Source organism: Cervus canadensis, chromosome 23 (assembly GCF_019320065.1).
Source record: "Cervus canadensis isolate Bull #8, Minnesota chromosome 23, ASM1932006v1, whole genome shotgun sequence".
NCBI lineage: Eukaryota > Metazoa > Chordata > Mammalia > Artiodactyla > Cervidae > Cervus > Cervus canadensis.
This window is the reverse complement of record NC_057408.1, coordinates 15,690,697-15,703,659: the sequence shown is the minus strand read 5'-3', so window position 1 is coordinate 15,703,659 and position 12,963 is coordinate 15,690,697. Positions and strand designations below refer to the sequence as shown.

The 12,963-nt window shown below is 40.9% G+C and overlaps 1 protein-coding gene across 8 annotated transcripts in view; it reads left to right on the top strand.

The window, feature by feature from the left end:
- The window catches only part of PIGN (phosphatidylinositol glycan anchor biosynthesis class N), a 97,530-nt gene that overhangs the window by 25,421 nt on the left and 59,146 nt on the right, over positions 1 to 12,963 (top strand). For all 8 annotated transcript variants that reach the window (XM_043444218.1, XM_043444220.1, XM_043444219.1 and 5 more), the window contains 3 exons: positions 444 to 536; positions 1,219 to 1,274; positions 12,457 to 12,535. In XM_043444218.1, coding sequence (XP_043300153.1) covers positions 444 to 536; positions 1,219 to 1,274; positions 12,457 to 12,535 — 228 coding nt within the window. The remainder of the gene's footprint in view (positions 1 to 443; positions 537 to 1,218; positions 1,275 to 12,456; positions 12,536 to 12,963) is intronic.

Sequence of the window (12,963 nt, the reverse complement as noted above, 5' to 3'; positions counted from 1 at the left end):
CATAGACAGAGGAGCCTGGTAGGCTATAGTCCATGGGGTCGCAAGAGTTAGACACGACTTAGCAACTAAACCCTAAGAGCATACTCCTATTTTTCTTATGTCTTTTTTTTTTTTTTTTCTGTGCTGGCTGCGGCCCACCATAGTAGCTTTTTGTGTGTGCAGGGCATTTAGTTCACTGCCTGCCGTATAGTAATCTTTTGATAAATGTTAGGTTTTATTGGACTTAATTCATCTCTTTTGCTTTATTTATTTTATTATATCTATTTTGTGAGAAAAGTAATAGAACATTTTTCAGTTGAGATTTAAAAAAAGATTTTTTAATTATTTCAAGAATTTATTTGTCCATGTCTTATCTCTATTGCTTCCCTTGTAAGTCTGTTTTGTTTTATAAGAATAACCTGAGCTTCGTTAGTACTAATATTAAACCACTTTATTATTTACAGGGAATCGTTCCTGTGGACATACTTAACACCTCTGATCTCTTCAAAGCAGAGAGCATGTTTACAAATGCAGTACAGATTCTTGAACAGTTCAAGGTAAAACAAGACCACACACAAATATGGACATGATTCCAATTTTAAAACTGAATATACCTTGTGAAAATACTTGATTTTGCATTTGAAGAAATGATTTTCGTAATGTATTATCTTTAAATTGTCTGTACCTGACTAGCGTCCTGCAGTTCCACATTTCTGAGGTGCAGTTTTCATGAATCAGTTTGAGGGTGTAGAATTAGCGCTGAGGAGTGTCCTTAACTGTTAGAGTCCCACATATGCTTATAAGGACTGCAGACCAAGTCTCTGTTGATGGGATTTGCCTGTAGAAGTAGTTTTAGAGATTGCAACATTTCATGTTGTTCTGTGTATATTATTATTTGCATTAACAACTTAAAGAAATGACTGTTTAACTGAAACTTTGTTATTCATAATAGTGTTAATGCAGCATAGCTTACTTTGTTTCCTAAAAGTTAAAAAGTATAGCTTAATTCTGTGAGGTTTTTTTTTTGCAGGCTTGATATGCTTCATTCTCAGCGTATTGTAATGGTACTATATAGCATTAACATTTTCTTTAAATATTTATGAAGTAGGATAGTAACACAAAATTCTATTTATTTCTGTCAGCATAGAACCATTTTAATGGATATTTGTATTTCAAAATGAAATTAGTTCATTTTTTTTCTCTCTTCTAATATAAAATATTTTCACGCTTGGTTCCCAGGTAAAAATGACTCAGAAAAAAGAAGCTACTTTACCGTTTTTGTTTACACCATTTAAGTAAGTCTCTTATGTTTTTTATTAACTTGTAGGAAAGAATTTTTCACTGAGTTTGAATGCTTGACACAACAGATTAGGTACTTAGAAAATTTGTCTTTTTTGTGTACATTAGTGTCATATACCAAATGAAGCCTCTTCTATTGTTTTACAAATGATGAACCAGATGCTGTATACCTTTGAGTGGTTCGTAGAGGAGATACAGGGGTGCAGAAAGACAGGAAGCGTGAAGGAGATAAATTCAGCAAGGCTTGACTGGGAAGGGGTGCGGGCTCTTAGCCTGGCCGACTGGGGAGATACTCATGCCGTTCTGGCTTATAGAAAGAGAGGAGAGCTGGCGTGAGAGGTGAGGCTGAAGCCTACTGAGCTCAACTTGCATTTGAAGATACAGGAATTAGTTAGAAATAGGGATTTGGATCTCAAGATAGAGATGAGAGTTGGTTAGGAAGATATCGGAGTCATCAGCATGAAGATGGTGGTGGAAACTGTTACACATGTAGGAGGCTCTAGGGTCAATGTATGAAGTGAAAAGGCCAGTGATCTGGGAAACATCGACAACTGCTTGGGCAAAGAGAAGAGCAGGTTTTGGTGGGCAGCAGATTTTGTCCCACCCCAGAAAGATGGGCTTTCCCTGAACTTGGGAGTGGGGTTATTTGAGTCAAAACCTGGCTGACTGACTTCGGGTGGGTGCCTCCTTGGCCTTCATGTGCAGTTAGCAAGGATTCACATTGAATTAGAAAGGACTTTTCTCTTGACCAAAATAAATAAAATTTGTTTGAAATATGGGTAGTAGGGATGTGATTGAGTGACTTCACTGGAGTTGTTTTTGACAACTTATATAGCGTGCTAAGTTTCTTCAGGCATGTCCAACTCTCTGCGACCCCGTGGACTGCGGCCCGCCAGGCTCCTCTGTCCATGGGATTCTCCAGGCAAGAATAGTGGAGTGGGTTGCCATGTCCTCCTCCAGGGGATCTTCCTGATCCAGGGATCAAACCCATATCTCCTGCATTTCCTGCATTAGCAGGCAGGTTCTTTACCACTAGCACCACCTGGGAAGCCCAACTTATATAGCACTATGTGTGCTAAGCCGCTTGTCGTGTCTGACTCTGTGACCACATGGATTGTAACCCGCCAGGCTCTTCTGTCCATGGGATTCTCCAGGCAAGAATACTGGAGTACATTGCCATTTCCTTCTCCATATAGCACTAGTGGTCAATCCTAAAGGAAATCAACCCTGAATATTCATCAGAAGGACTGATGTTGAAGCTGAAGTTCCAATACTTTGGCCACCTGATGCGAAGAGCTGACTCATTGGAAGAGACCCTGATGCTGGGAAAGATTGAGGGCAGGAGGGGAAGGGGACGATTAAGAATAAGGTGGTTGGATGGCATCACTGACTCAATGAACATGAATTTGGGCAAACTCAGGGAGATAGTGAAGGACAGAGAAGCCTGGCATGCTATAGTTCATGGGGTTAAAGAGTCAGACACGACTTAGCCACTGAACAATGACAATAACATAGCACTAGTGTAATAGTCATGAACTAGAAGCTTTTACCCTCTGAAGCGTGTAATTATTCACTATGGCAGCCTGCTGCTGTGTGTGTGTAGGAGAGCAAAAACAAAGCAAAATTAGGAGACTGCAAGTCAAAATTAATTATATAATATAATAATATATATAATAATGTTAATGAAATATTACATTAATTATATACATCAAAGGTAGAATTATCATTTGAAGAGTGTCCCTAGTTGTAAGGTTATCACATATGCTTATAAAGAGTATAAGCCAAGTCTTTATCAATTAGAATTAGAGTTAGACTTCTAATCCTCCAATTGGAATGTGTCCTATATTATATCATTTAGATATCATATGCATGTTTATTAATAGCATAGTAGTATAGTCAGACTATAACAAAATAAAGAAATAAATGAATAAGAAATATTTTACCAATTCTTGGTATGAAGAAGATACACAGGATGTTGAAAATAACAATCGCCTTAGATCAGCAACCTTATCAGGGAGATGCTCTCTGCAGGAGGCCCAGGCGCGTGTTGCCGGTCTCCTTCCCCTCGGCCGGGAGCTGACCGTGACCCTGCCCTTCCCTGAAGCTCAGCACCTGCCTGGGAGCCGCTGCTAGCTCTGTGCCGGCTGGGGGCCCGACAGAAGGGCTGACTCTCGTCCATTGGCTCACCCATCCTGCCTGCAACTTGTCTGGCTGAAAAGCACCATTTGTCGAAAGCCTGCCGCATGACCAAAAAAGCCCCAAGATAAAATAAAAAATTAACTTATGAGGAAATAGATAGTTGAAGGAATAGCAAAGGACTAAAAATATTAAAATCCTGAAATCCTCAGAAGTATCTGAGAAGCTGTTTTATCCATAAAACAAAAAATGGTGCAAACTTTACAAAAGGAGGAGTACAGGGTGCATTGTTTAAAAATGGGAAATGTGTCTAAAACCTCATGGAACGATCAATTGTATAGGAATGAGCCAAAGGGGAGGCCAGTCCTCCAGATCAGAAGACCAAGTAGACCTCAAATGAAGTGAAGTGAGTTTTCAGTAATATATGGATTGATGAGGAGCTAAGGAAACCCTGGAAGGCATCATTTCTTCACCCCTCTTGCGGAGGAAACTTTAGGAAAAGGAAACGCTTCAAACTGTACTAGAAAGCACGCTTGCAGCGTGCAGCGACAGAAGACGTGATGCGATTTGGAACAGTTGAGGCAGACGTCTTGATCAGAGCAGACACAGGGAGGGGTTCATTTCTGTAACGGCAAGCTGAGAGTTGAGAACGGTGGGGCAGGGATTTACTGGTTGTCATTATGCCCCTCTGTACTGTTTATTATTATTAAAAATTATATCTGTGTGTGTGTGTGTGTGTGTGTGTGTGTATGTATGTGTAAGGTACTTTCAGTTCAGTCCAATCTCTTAGTCATTGTCCGACTCTTTGCAACCCCATGAATCGCAGCACGCCAGGCCTCCCTGTCCATCTCCAACTCCCAGGGCTTACTCAAACTCATATCCATTGAGTCTGTGATGCCGTCCAACCATCTCATCCTCTCTCGTCCCCGTCTCCTCCTGCCCCCAGTCCCTCCCAGCATCAGGGTCTTTTCCAATGAGTCAGCTCTTCGCATCAGGTGGCCAAAGTATTGGAGTTTCAGCTTCAGCATCAGTCCTTCCAATGAACACCCAGGACTCATCTCCTTTAGGATGGACTGGTTGGATCTCCTTGCAGTCCAAGGGACTCTCAAGAGTCTTCTCCAACACCACAGTTCAAAAGCATCAATTCTTTGGTGCTCAGCTTTCTTTATAGTCCAGCTCACATTCACACATGACCACTGGAAAAACCATAGCCTTGACTCGACAGACCTTTGTTGGCAAAGTAATGACTCTGCTTTTTAATATGCTGTCTAGGTTGGTCGTAACTTTTCTTCCAAGGAGCAAGCGTCTTTTAATTTCATGGCTGCAATCACCATCTGCAGTGATTTTGGAGCCCCCAAAAATAAAGTCTGTCACTGCTTCCACTGTCTCCTCATCTATTTGCCATGAAGTGATGGGACCAGATGCCATGCTCTTAGTTTTCTGTATGTTGAGTTTTAAGCCAACTTTTTCACTCTCCTCTTTCACTTTTATCAAGAGGCTCTTTAGTTCTCCCTTTCTGCCATAAGGGCTGCAGAGAAGGCAGTGGCACCCCACTCCAGTCCTCTTGCCTGGAAAATCCCATGGACGGAGGAGCCTGGTGGGCTGCAGTCCATGGGGTCGTCGTGAAGAGTCGGACATGACTGAGCGACTTCACTTTCACTTCTCACTTTCATGCATTGGAGAAGGAAATGGCACCCCACTCCAGTGTTCCTGCCTGGAGAATCCCAGGGACGGGGGCGCCTGGTGGGCTGCCGTCTGTGGGGTCGCACAGAGTCAGACACGACTGACGAGACTTAGCAGCAGCAGCAGCCAGAAGGGTGGTGTCATCTGCGTATCTGAGGTTATTGATATTTCTCCCGGCAATCTTGATTCCAGCTTGTGCTTCATCCAGCCCAGCGTTTCTCACGATGTGCTCTGCATATGAGTTAAATAAGCAGCATGACCCATGTATAACCTTGAAGTACTCCTTTCCGGATTTGTAGCCTGTCTGTTGTTCCACGTCCGGTTCTAACTGTTGCTTGTTGACCTGCATCCAGATTCCTCAGGAAGCAGGTCAGGTGGTCTGGTGTTTCCATCTCTTTCAGAATTTTCTTTAGTCCTGTTCAACTCTTTGTGACCCCATGGACTGTAGCCCACCAGGCTCCTCTGTCCATAGGATTCTCCAGGCAAGAATTCTGGAGCAGGTGGCCATTTCCTTCTCCAGAGGATCTTCCCAACCCAGGGATTGAACCAGTATCTCTTACATCTTCTGCATTGGCTGTTGGCTTCTTTACCACTACTGCCACCTGGGAAGCCCAAATATATATTAATATATACAACTTTCATGAAATATAATTTAAAAAGAAATAGAAAATTTCCTGGTGGTACAGTGGTTGGGACCTGGTGTTTTCACTGATGTGGGCCCAGGGTCCATCCCTGGTTGCGGAACTAAGTGTACAAGCTGTGCAATGCAGCAAAAAATAAATAAAAAATAAAATAAAAATTTTAAATATTAAAGTAATTTAAAAGATACATATTTTAATCATTGGCATGAATCATAAAATCATGCAAGCTTATGGGCACAGATAAATTTATTCTTTCATATAAATTTTAGAATCATCATGTTGAGTTATATATAAAATTCTACAGTTATTTTAATATATTTAGGAAGCAATTGGAGAGAGTTGACATTTTTTACAATATTGAACATTATTTATTCACCTCTTCTGTTATATCCCTAAGTAAAATTTTATCATCCTTCACCCAATATATATTTCTCATTATTTTATTCCTAGATATTTTATTTCCAAATATTATGAGTAGTATCCTGTTTTTCCTATCACATATGCTCACTATACCAGGAAAAACAGTTATCATCATTTATCGTTTGAGTACAATGGGTTCTTTAATTTTCTCTATTCCAGTAAGTTCTTGTCATTTCTACACATCTCTTTTCTTTCAGTCACCTTTATATATTCACCTAATGTCAGCAGTGTCCACTTTGAAACTACAATGTAAAGTAATTATTGGCACATAAACGTTATAAAAGATGAAAGTTTACTGTGGTTACGCATTCTTTTTGTACAACGGAGCTTCCCTGGTGACTCAGAGAGTAAAGAAACTGCCTGCAATGTGGGAGACCCGGATTCAGTCCCTGGGCTGGGAAGATCCCATGGAGAAGGAAATGGCAACCCACTCCTTGAATACTTCTTGCCTGGAGAATTCCATGGGCGGAGGAGCCTGACAGGCTACAGAGTCCAACACGACTGAGCGACTATCACTCAGGTTCTTGTTACAAGTAATTGTCCAATGAAGTCCTTCCTTCTTGAATAAGTACTGTATTTCTTTTTTCTTATTATAAATATATTGTTCACTCATTGGTGTGTAAGTGTGAGAAAATTTATCTCTGAGGTATTGAGAACTGAAAATTCAGTCTTGAGATTTTGCTCATGGGATGGATCAATTTTAGCAGCATCACTAGATTTTGGTTTATTGTCTTTCTATCATTCATCTTTTGTCTTGTTTAGTCTTTTTTAGCATGAGTAATTGATGAATGTCGTAGTTCCTAGGTAATAGGAAATGAAATAGTAGGTAATGAAGTAGTAAATGTATCATCAAGATACAGGAAAACAAGATTGCTAGGATCTTACCTCTTAAACTTGTTAAAGGGTCCAGTGGATCCATATGTTCCCTGGTGGCTCAGTGGTAAAGACTCTGCCTGCAATGCAGGAGACCTGGGTTCAATCCCTGGGCTGGGAACATCCCCCGGAGAAGGGCATAGCAACCCACTCCAGTCTGCTTGCCTGGAGAATCCCGTGGACAGAGGAGCCTGGAGGGCTGCAGTCCATAGGGTCTCACAGAGTCGGACATGACTGAAGCGACTAAGCAGCAGCATTTTATTCTATTATTTAAAAGTAGGTAAATTTTATTTTTTGATATTTTAAAGACCTCCAGGAAGAAGAAAAATCATGACAAATAGAACTGCTAAAAAAAAAAAAACCCTCAAAAGTAAAATTGGGTCTAATGGACCCTGAGGCGATTCCTCGACATGGCCAGCAGGTGGGGCTGCATGACTAAAAAACGTAGTTTAGCTGCCTGTGAAGGTGACTTAAAAGGGATGAAAAACATACCCTGTTTGAAAATTGTCTACTATAGAGGCCAAAGTAAAATTTAAAAAAAATGTTTAATTCCGTGAAATAAGAAAGCTGTCTTAAGAGATAGTTTAGGAAACAATGAAGATGGGAGGAGACACTCTGTGCTGTGTGCCTCTGTGGCTTAGGTCTCTCTGCGACCCGCGGACTGCAGCCCGCCAGGCTCCTCTGTCCGCGGGCCTCTCCAGGCGAGTGTGCTGGGGCGGGCCGCCATGCCCTCCTCCTGGGATCTTCCCGACCTAGGACTGAACCCGGGTCTCTCTAAGCCTCCTGCGTTGGCAGGTGGCTTACCCACCTAGGATAATACATTAATACCTTGCCATTTGAAGCCAAAACATTTTGTTATATTTTATTTAAAAATCACCATATAAATTCAGGGAGCTGAAATAAATTTTTACAAAATATTTCAATGTGTTTTTCTACTAAAATGATGAAAGATACTTTTTTAAAAAAACATTTCTTTCATTCTGATACAGGTTAAAGGTCCACTGTTAGACCAAAAAAAAAAAAAAATTTTTTTTTTAACCAGCAAAAGGCGTTTATCTCGGAATAGCAGAGTGTTGCGGTTTGGGACAAGCAGACAGCGGTGAGCCGTAGGCGCACCTGTAGAGCGGGGGAGAGGGCGTGCCCGTCCCGGGAGGGAGGGCTGCTCACTGGGTGCGGGCCGCAGCGGCTCTGGCTGGGCCGGGAGGACACCGTCCTTCCTGCCCGGCTCTGCGAGCTGCGGCCAGTGATACGTGTGTGAGAACTGCCTCTTCTGGGCTGCCTTTAAATGCTGTTTCCTTTATTCATTTTCATACTGCTCTCAGAAGTGCCTCAGTTTAGTTGGAAAGAAATTACAAGGATTATAAGGGATAGTTGTTCACTTCAGGGCATTTTAATATTAAGGCTTCAGTCGTTTCTGTTTACATTGTTCCTCTAATACTTTCAGTAATACTTCATTTGCTTTAGCTTTAAAAACAGTTCTCATTTCTGCCTTAGAGCAAATTTAAATATTGGTTTTAATGTCAATCTTTCTACCACTTCATCTGTCTGATTGACTAATTATTTACTGTAAGTGTAATTTTCTACCTTAAACCCAAAATAATCATTAAAAAAAGTAACTTTCATACATCATATACCTACATAGGAAAATATTTACTTTATTGTGACATGAAAGATAATATAAGCTTCTACATCATTGGTAAGTCTAAAGGAGTGCTGATTAGTCTAGAAATAATTTTTTATCCCGCTTTTTCTGTCTTTGTCTTCTTGATATGTCCTTTAAATAGATATTCTAAAAAAAGAATGGTCCAAATGTCATTACATAAATCTCTAAAGCAACTGAAATATCTTTGTAATAAAAATGTGAGTAAATAAGATATAATGCTTCAAAGGGTAGCCTTTTAAAGTGATTTCACTCTCCAAATACTAGTTTACCCTTAAAAATTGATGATGAAATTCTTGTTAATCCTGAAATGCGGTTTAGTTTCTTCTACAGCATTCAAATAACTAGGAGAGAAGAATGGAACAATAGCAAGCACAGCAAAGAAATGTGCACAACTAATATTTATATTCCCTTTTGCTTTTTAGCAAAGCTTAACATGTTGATAGTAGATTCTTTTAAAACTTGATGTTGAAGTTCATCTCCCCTCTTACCAGGACTTGGCGTGTTTTTTTATCTGAGTTTTCCACATGTAAATTCTTGCTTATAAAGCTCATTCTCTCATTCTTCTTAAGACTTTACTTCAGAATTTGTATTAAAGTAGGTAAAGTAATTCCAGATAGCTTTCTTTTCATGTCTTTTTTTTAAAATCCAGAATGAACGTGGTATATTTTTATTCTTTATTTTTATTCTCTTGTCTTTTAATTTATTTTATTCTCTTTATTCTTTGTTTTATTCCCTTTTGAGTCCCCAAGTCCTGACTGCATGGGCTGCCACAAATTTACATTTTTATCTCTACAGCCTGATAACATTGCCAAAGGCTTTGGTGGATTCTCTAGGTCTCAGCAGCAGCTGTCTGCCCAGGTTCGCAGTGTTTCCTAGTGTAGGGATGTCCAAAAGCTTACAGTTTGTAGAATGTTGGTTTACTTCTGTGTGGTTTTCTTCTCTCTAGGCTCTGAGCTCTTCAGTTCTTGATGGTCTGCTAGCTCTCCAGTACCTTTAAATCTATTTATTTTAAACAATTGTATTTGAAGAATGTAATTGGAGGATGGGACTTCCCTGGTGGCTCAGAGGGTAAAGCGTCTGCCTTCAATGCAGGAGACCCAGGTTTGATCCCTGGGTGGGGAAGATCTCCTGGAGAAGGAAATGGCAACCCACTCCAGTACTCTTGCCTGGAAAACCCATGGATGGAGAAGTCTGGTGGGCTACAGTCCATGAAGTCACAAAGAGTCAGACACGACTGAGTGACTTCACTTTAGTTGGAGGATAGTTGCAGCGCTGTGTTGGTCTCTGCCGCGGCAGCGTGAGTCATGCATGCCTGTCCCCTTGCCCTGGCACACCCCCCTCCTCTGATGCGCGGGAGTTATAGCTCCTGGACCGGCGTTCTACCCCCTTCGCACACTTAGCCGCAGCAGCAGGGGGTGCTTCCAGGACAGCAGTGCACACTCCTCTGCTCTCCCGTTTCTAGGTCTGTAATATTTTGGTAGCACTTTAATCAGTTAACATTTGTTGATTGATGTACTTTGCACTTTCCTAAGCATGATTAATATTAATGAAAATAATTAATGGCCCGCCTGGAGGTTAAAATTTAGTTGGAGAGAAATGGTGATTAGACCACACTAAAGTGCTAATGGTGTGAGGTGAGATTTGGAGTGGGTCATAAAGGATGATGCAGATTTGATTTTGGAAAGCAGAGACAAGAGGATCTTTATGAATAATAACTCAGACGTGAATGAGAGATAGGTGACGATTGAAAAGCTTAACTGTTTTATAAAGCTGAGTTTATATTTGGGGTAATGGGAAATTAAATAGACTAGAAGGAGATGGTCATCAGTAGTCCAGGAAGTTTAGAACTGATGAAGTGGACAGTAAGATGCCCATCTCAATTTCAAGTACATTAGAAGATTTTAGGATGTGGAGTGGATTAGAGCAAGGAGAAGGGAGATTGTGTTAGGAGGTTTTTATAGAACTTTGGAATTCCATCTTAGATGTAGCCTTCAATGAATGCCTGTGCCCTTTGGCCCAGTAATTCCATTCTAAGACTTCTAGGAAGATATTCCAAACTGTGTGATGTCTGAAGGACAGCGAACTGGATCATGGCAACATTTTGAAGTAACTTATTTTCTTCATGAATTCCTGCTTCCTGATACCTTTTTCCTCCAGATCCCAGTGAGTCCAGGGGATCTTCCTCCAGCCTGACAAAGTGTTTAGCAGCACTGTTAGTCACTCAGTCGTGTCCAACTCTTTGCTACCCCACGGACTGTAGCCCCCAGGCTGCTCTGTCCATGGGATTCTCCAGGCAAGATTACTGGAGTGGGTTGCAGTCCCCTTCTCCAGAGAATCTTCCCGACCCAGGGATCGAACCCAGGTCTCCTGCATAGCAGGCAGATTCGTTACCACATGAGCTATAGGGTAGTCCCGACAGTGTGTGTGGGTCCCCGTTTGCTGGAGGATCTGGGACCCCTCAAAGTGGGCACGGGTTCTTCTTAGTCAGGGGTCTCTACAGAGCTCGAGGGAGCTCACAGATGAGTTTCTAGGGTTCTTGAATTTTCTTAAAATCTTATGTAAGATTTTGAATTATGTTTATTTTGAAAACTCTGGAGTGAGTTTCAGATCCTGAAAGATGTCTGTGACCCACCCAAATTAATAACAATGCTTAAAGATGACTTTCCTGCAAGTCACCATCTTACTTCTTTAGACGCTACTGAAACCAAGTGGAAAAAAGACAAGTGATTATGTGTTGAGCTATATGAAATTGTCAAAAAAATTTTTTAGTCGTTTTTGACATACAGAAACATTAGTGTCATATGATCTGAGCTTATATATTCTTCAATAACATTTTTACACTTTTATAATGTAAAGATATGCACTTTAGGAATGTAGATTCTAGTTAAGCAGTTTGTGTTAAACTTTGTGTTTAACTGTACTTATTTAAAAATTATTTATGCAGTATTAGGCATATTATTCCTGTGTCTTTAAGATTTTTACTGTGGTAAAACGGGGGTAGGGAATTGGTAGAAAGAGAAATGAAAGATAGGGAAACCAAAAAAGTATATGGTGTAGTACCAAAATAGCAAGTCGATTCAGATATTTGACTAACTACTTACTGGTTAAGCTCTTCCCAGCTCTCTTTGATAATGAAAACTGTCAGGCCCTCTCTGGCTCAGGAACAACCCAACCCAGGTCTCCTGCATTGCAGGCAGATTCTTTACCAGCTGAGCCACAAGGGAAGCCCAAGAATTCTGGAGTGGGTAGCCTATCCCTTCTCCAGCAGATCTTCCCAAGCCAGAAATCGAACTGGAGTCTCCTGCATCGCAGGCGGATTCTTTACCAGCTGAGCCACCAGGGCGCCTCCGGGACACGGGAATGCGTCCGCCCTGTCTGCTGCGTCTGCCATGAGCGTGACAGGGCTGAGTGCTGGTGCAGATCACTCATTTGCCGTTTCACTAATTATATTGATCTAATCACACTTTTCTTTGTTAGCCACAGCATTCCATTTCTTCCAGTGACATATTGTGTGACTGTTTTAGGTGGAGTTGGGCAGTTGCAACTTTGAGTCAAGAAAACCAAATTTAATTGTAGACTATTTCTTGAGAGAGTTCAGATAACCAACAAAGATACAGTTTGGCTGAGTTTGTTTCTTTCCCTCTTTCTCAATTTTCACTGTTCTGTTCTTTTATTTTCAATTAAACCCCCCAAACAAAAAAGCAAAAATATAATTGAAATGAGAAAACATTTTAAACCTAAGCCTTTTTTTTTCTTTTATAGGTCGCTATCTGATACTAAACAAGCCAACATTTTAAGAAAAGCAAGATACTATATAAAACAGAAGAAGTACGATGAAGCAGTAAGTGTGCAGGCCTGGCGTAAGTAAACAGCGGATGGTCCCGGTGTCGAGAGGGGCGGGTATGCTGAGAGCAGAGTGAGCCAGCCGGGGAGCTGTCCTGACCCCGCGTGGAAGGGCCGAATTTCCGAAGCAGCTGCTTTGGCCACATGGGTAGACTTCTCTAATTTCAGATAATGTTATAGGTAAACTCTTTTAGGCGAATATCGTTAATGAACAATTGCTCTTTTCTGTAATGAGGATGTATATTCCAAGCTTCTGTCATCCTGCTTATGCATAATATTTTAGAACGTGACATATTTGTACATTTAGAATTAGCTTCATACTATTAGAAATTTAATAGTTCGTTCTGAAGCTTTGACTTTTCCCAATTCCTACCCCATTGTCTTTTTCATGAATTTTCCTCTTTGTTAAATGTTCATATAAGTTTA